Here is a 3745-nt window from a genome sequence, read left to right on the forward strand (position 1 = left end):
CAAAGTCACTAAACTACAGAACAACAAAAGAAGCAGAGTGCATTGCCATATTAGAAGGAATCAACTGGATGAAAGACAAAGGCATCAGCAGCCTCTGCATTCACAGTGATGCAAATAATGCATTCAATTATCTGAATAATAATAACAACCAACTGTGTTGGTTTAGTCAAACTATTCTAGACGATTGTCAATTTTTCTTGAATAATTTCAAGATTAGATTATGTTAATCGAATTTTTACATCTGCAGCTGATAAGGCAGCAAAGCATTGTAGAAGAAACAATATAATGGGTGAATGGTTAGGCGATAAGCCCGACTTTCTCCTCAACATGTAATCTTTTTTCTTAGAATAAAATTTATTATCTTATCAAAAAAAAAAAGTCACTAAACTTCATTTTGCCTACCCCTACAAAAGAATTTCAGCCCTATCTTAGAGTGTGTTTGTTTTCTCTTGACTCACATGACTTATTTGAAACTGACTTGCCTGGATCTGACTGAAATCACCTGACTCGTCTGGATCTGACTCAATATGGTTTTTGAGTCAGATCTGACTCATCTGACTCAAAAATATGAGTCAGTGCTTTGTTCTCCTGAGTCAGTGATATTTTATTACCTGACTCAAACGGGTCCGAGTCAGGTATTAAGTCTGATTCAAATCGCGAGTCAAATCTGATTTAAAATAAAAAACAAACGATCTGACATCTGACTCGGACAGAATCAGATCGAGATCCCAAGTTAGCAAAAAAACAAGCACATTCTTAGACAAGTCTTGACGCTTAAAAGTTAAAACCAGCTTGGGGTTAAGTAATAAAACCAGCTCAAGAGTATACGGACCCGTGCGGAATGCACGTACTATTCACTTTTTTTTGACATTTAAAAGAAGAGAGAGCAAAACCCTAATCCATCTTCCAAACAAACTCATAGCCCTCCTCTATCCTTCGTTCCCTCCACCAGATATCTGAAAATGGTATAACATTTTCTCAGTTCCCTTACTGTCTGATTGATATACCATTGATTTAGGTTTTCATGTTCGATTTAGGCTATTTCTTATTTCCAGATTTCAAACTAGGGTTTAACAATATGTATCGTTTCTGATTTTGTAGCCTTTCAAGCGTTATGTTGAGATAGGGAGAGTTGCTCTCGTTAACTACGGTGAAGATTATGGTAAACTTGTAGTCATCGTTGATGTCATCGATCAAAACAGGGTAATTTTATGTATCCTAGATCGTGTTTTGTCTGCTCATTTAATCACTAGAAGCTAGGGTTATGGGTGTTTATGTACATTATTGTGATGGATTTTTAGGTTTTGCAGTTAAGAATAACATATGTTAATATTTACTCATTGCCTCCTATTGATTGACTTGAGTGTTTATCTGTTTTAGGGATCAGTGGAATGTTCTTCTTTGTTCCGGCCTGGATGAATGTTCTACTGTGTTTTATTAGCAAAATCAACCTTCTAGACAAGTTGTTACAAGAAAGGCCATAGTAATAGTGTGTGTCCAGAATGTAGTAATTACTGCATTCTAATGGGCGTTAATCTCAGTCTCAACCCCTCTAAACCTTACTAAATCAATGTCGCAATTTCTTTGTCGCCACCCTCTGAAGTAGTTTCTAATTAGTTCAATATTTTTGGAGCCTCAAGTGAAGAGCAGAAAGCCACTCGTTTGCGACTTCTCATATAGCTCCGTACATGAAATATTGCTTAATTGATTTATATTTGGATTGACGTAGTTCCAATTCTCAGTCTTCTAAAAATGGCACATGTTATGCTTCTGGATATTTAATGTAACAAGATGTTTTAATATTTGCAAATGTGTTTTTACCTTTTGGTTATTTTTAAGTGATACATCTTCCAGTTAGTTTTTACCTTACTAAATTAGTTCTATATTTATGGAGCGTCAAGTGAAGAGCAGAAAGCCACTCGCTTGCGACTTCTCATATAGCTCCATACATGAAATACTGCTTATTTGATTTGGAGATTTGGTCACTTAGTTCCAATTCTGTCTTCTGAAATGGCACATATTATGTTTAAGGATATTTAACTTACCAAGATGTTTAAGTATCTGCGAATGTGTTTTTACCTTTTAGCTATTTTTTATGAGATATATCTTCCAGTTTAGTGTTCAATGTACTACAGACCTATTTCGCCAAACCTCCATTTCTGTCTTGTCAGTTTTTGACTTTTTTCTTCCCGTTAATTTTTGTTTTTATAGATGCTTATCTCTACTTGTACTCAAAGTCAAAATGTCATCAATTTTATTGGCTCTGTTACAATGAGCATATTACGTGTCTACAATTTTGTTTAGGTTACATTCCCAAACCATAGACGCGTGTGGTGACTCTCTTTTTACTGCAAAACCTTGCAGGCTTTGGTTGATGCCCCTGATATGGAGAGAAGCCAAATGAACTTCAAAAGGCTCTCCTTGACAGATATCAAGATTGACATTGGCAGAATCCCTAAAAAGAAGGCTTTGATCGATGCCATGGAGGCTGCAGGCAAGTTACCAGCTTTTGTGTTTGTGTAGAAAAGTTAGTTGCTATGCTCTCTGTCTATGGTTTGTAACAAATAAGACTGTTGCGTAAATTATGTACAGATGTTAAGAAGAAATGGGAGAGCAGCTCTTGGGGAAGGAAGTTAATTGTTCAGAAGAAAAGAGCATCCTTGAATGACTTTGACAGGTTCAAGGTCATGTTGGCAAAGATCAAGGTTTGTTAATTAGTGAAAAGATATCATCTTCCTTTCAAAAAAAATTTCTTCTGGAACAGACTCTAAACCTTGTCTCGTTCCAAAATCATTCTAATTATTGTTGGAGTTGGAGAAATTTCTAGTAATTTCTGATTAGTTTTTCTCGAGATAAAGTCTAGTCCATGGAGCTTAACAGCTAGCTTATTGGCTGCTGTCTTTTGAATGTGCAGAGAGGTGGAGCTATCCGTCAGGAGCTCGCGAAGCTGAAGAAGCAAGCAGCTTAAGTTTTGGGATATCACTTGTGAAGTCGAACATTGTTAGGGAAACAAAAATCATCTAGTCAGTTGGTTTTGGTTATAAAGTTAAGCGTTCTTATGGCTGTTTAAGATATTTATGAACTTGTTACAGTTGGAGTAAAATTCTACTACAGGTTTCTTGGATTCATTTTATTGAATTTTTTGCCCAAGATATTTTATTCTATACGGTGCACTGTTTTATTATCAGATTTGTGCTAACATGCCCCTCGGCTTCAATGAACACCGTAGGCCATAGCATACTTGAATTGTACCATATGCAGTTTGGATCAAATCCTTTTGTGTGCTTCCAAATTTTCAGACTGACCAAAATGTTGTTGTGTGTCATGTTTCCTTTTGTCCCTTGCTGATTCTTTTAAGTCGCAATCTCCTGGATTGCATCTTTTACCTCTCCCCTCAATCTTCGCTTTCTTTTCCCTCTCTCGAATAGCTACATCCAAACCTTCTAAACCTTAGGTGAATCTGAGAACATAGGGAGGATAAACCCAAAATTCTTCAACAGAAGCTCGGTGACTAAACACCGACACAAATTCAACACCACCTGCAGGTACTTTTCCCATTTCTATTGTTCAATTCATCCATCTTCTATTCAGTTGTTGATTTTTCTTCTTGTTAAATGAACTAAATTGCCAATTTACTCACTGTTTGTTCTCCATACCATAGTAGACTATTTTATGTAAGGAAAGATTGAAGAACTAATCTAAGCCGACTCATTTTTTGGTCTTGGAAAGTTGACTTCAGTTGTTG

The 3745-nt window shown here is 36.2% G+C and overlaps 1 protein-coding gene across 1 annotated transcript; it reads left to right on the top strand.

Moving 5' to 3' along the window:
* The first annotated feature begins 847 nt into the window (after positions 1-847).
* LOC113315167 (60S ribosomal protein L14-2) lies at positions 848-3186 on the top strand. The gene is made up of 5 exons (XM_026563467.1): positions 848-965; positions 1102-1203; positions 2365-2494; positions 2593-2705; positions 2915-3186. The coding sequence occupies exons 1-5, from the start codon at positions 963-965 to the stop codon at positions 2966-2968; spliced, it is 402 nt and encodes a 133-aa protein (XP_026419252.1). The 5' UTR covers positions 848-962; the 3' UTR covers positions 2969-3186.
* The last annotated feature ends 559 nt before the right edge of the window (positions 3187-3745 follow it).

This window comes from Papaver somniferum, chromosome 10 (genome assembly GCF_003573695.1).
Source record: "Papaver somniferum cultivar HN1 chromosome 10, ASM357369v1, whole genome shotgun sequence".
Classification (NCBI taxonomy): domain Eukaryota; kingdom Viridiplantae; phylum Streptophyta; class Magnoliopsida; order Ranunculales; family Papaveraceae; genus Papaver; species Papaver somniferum.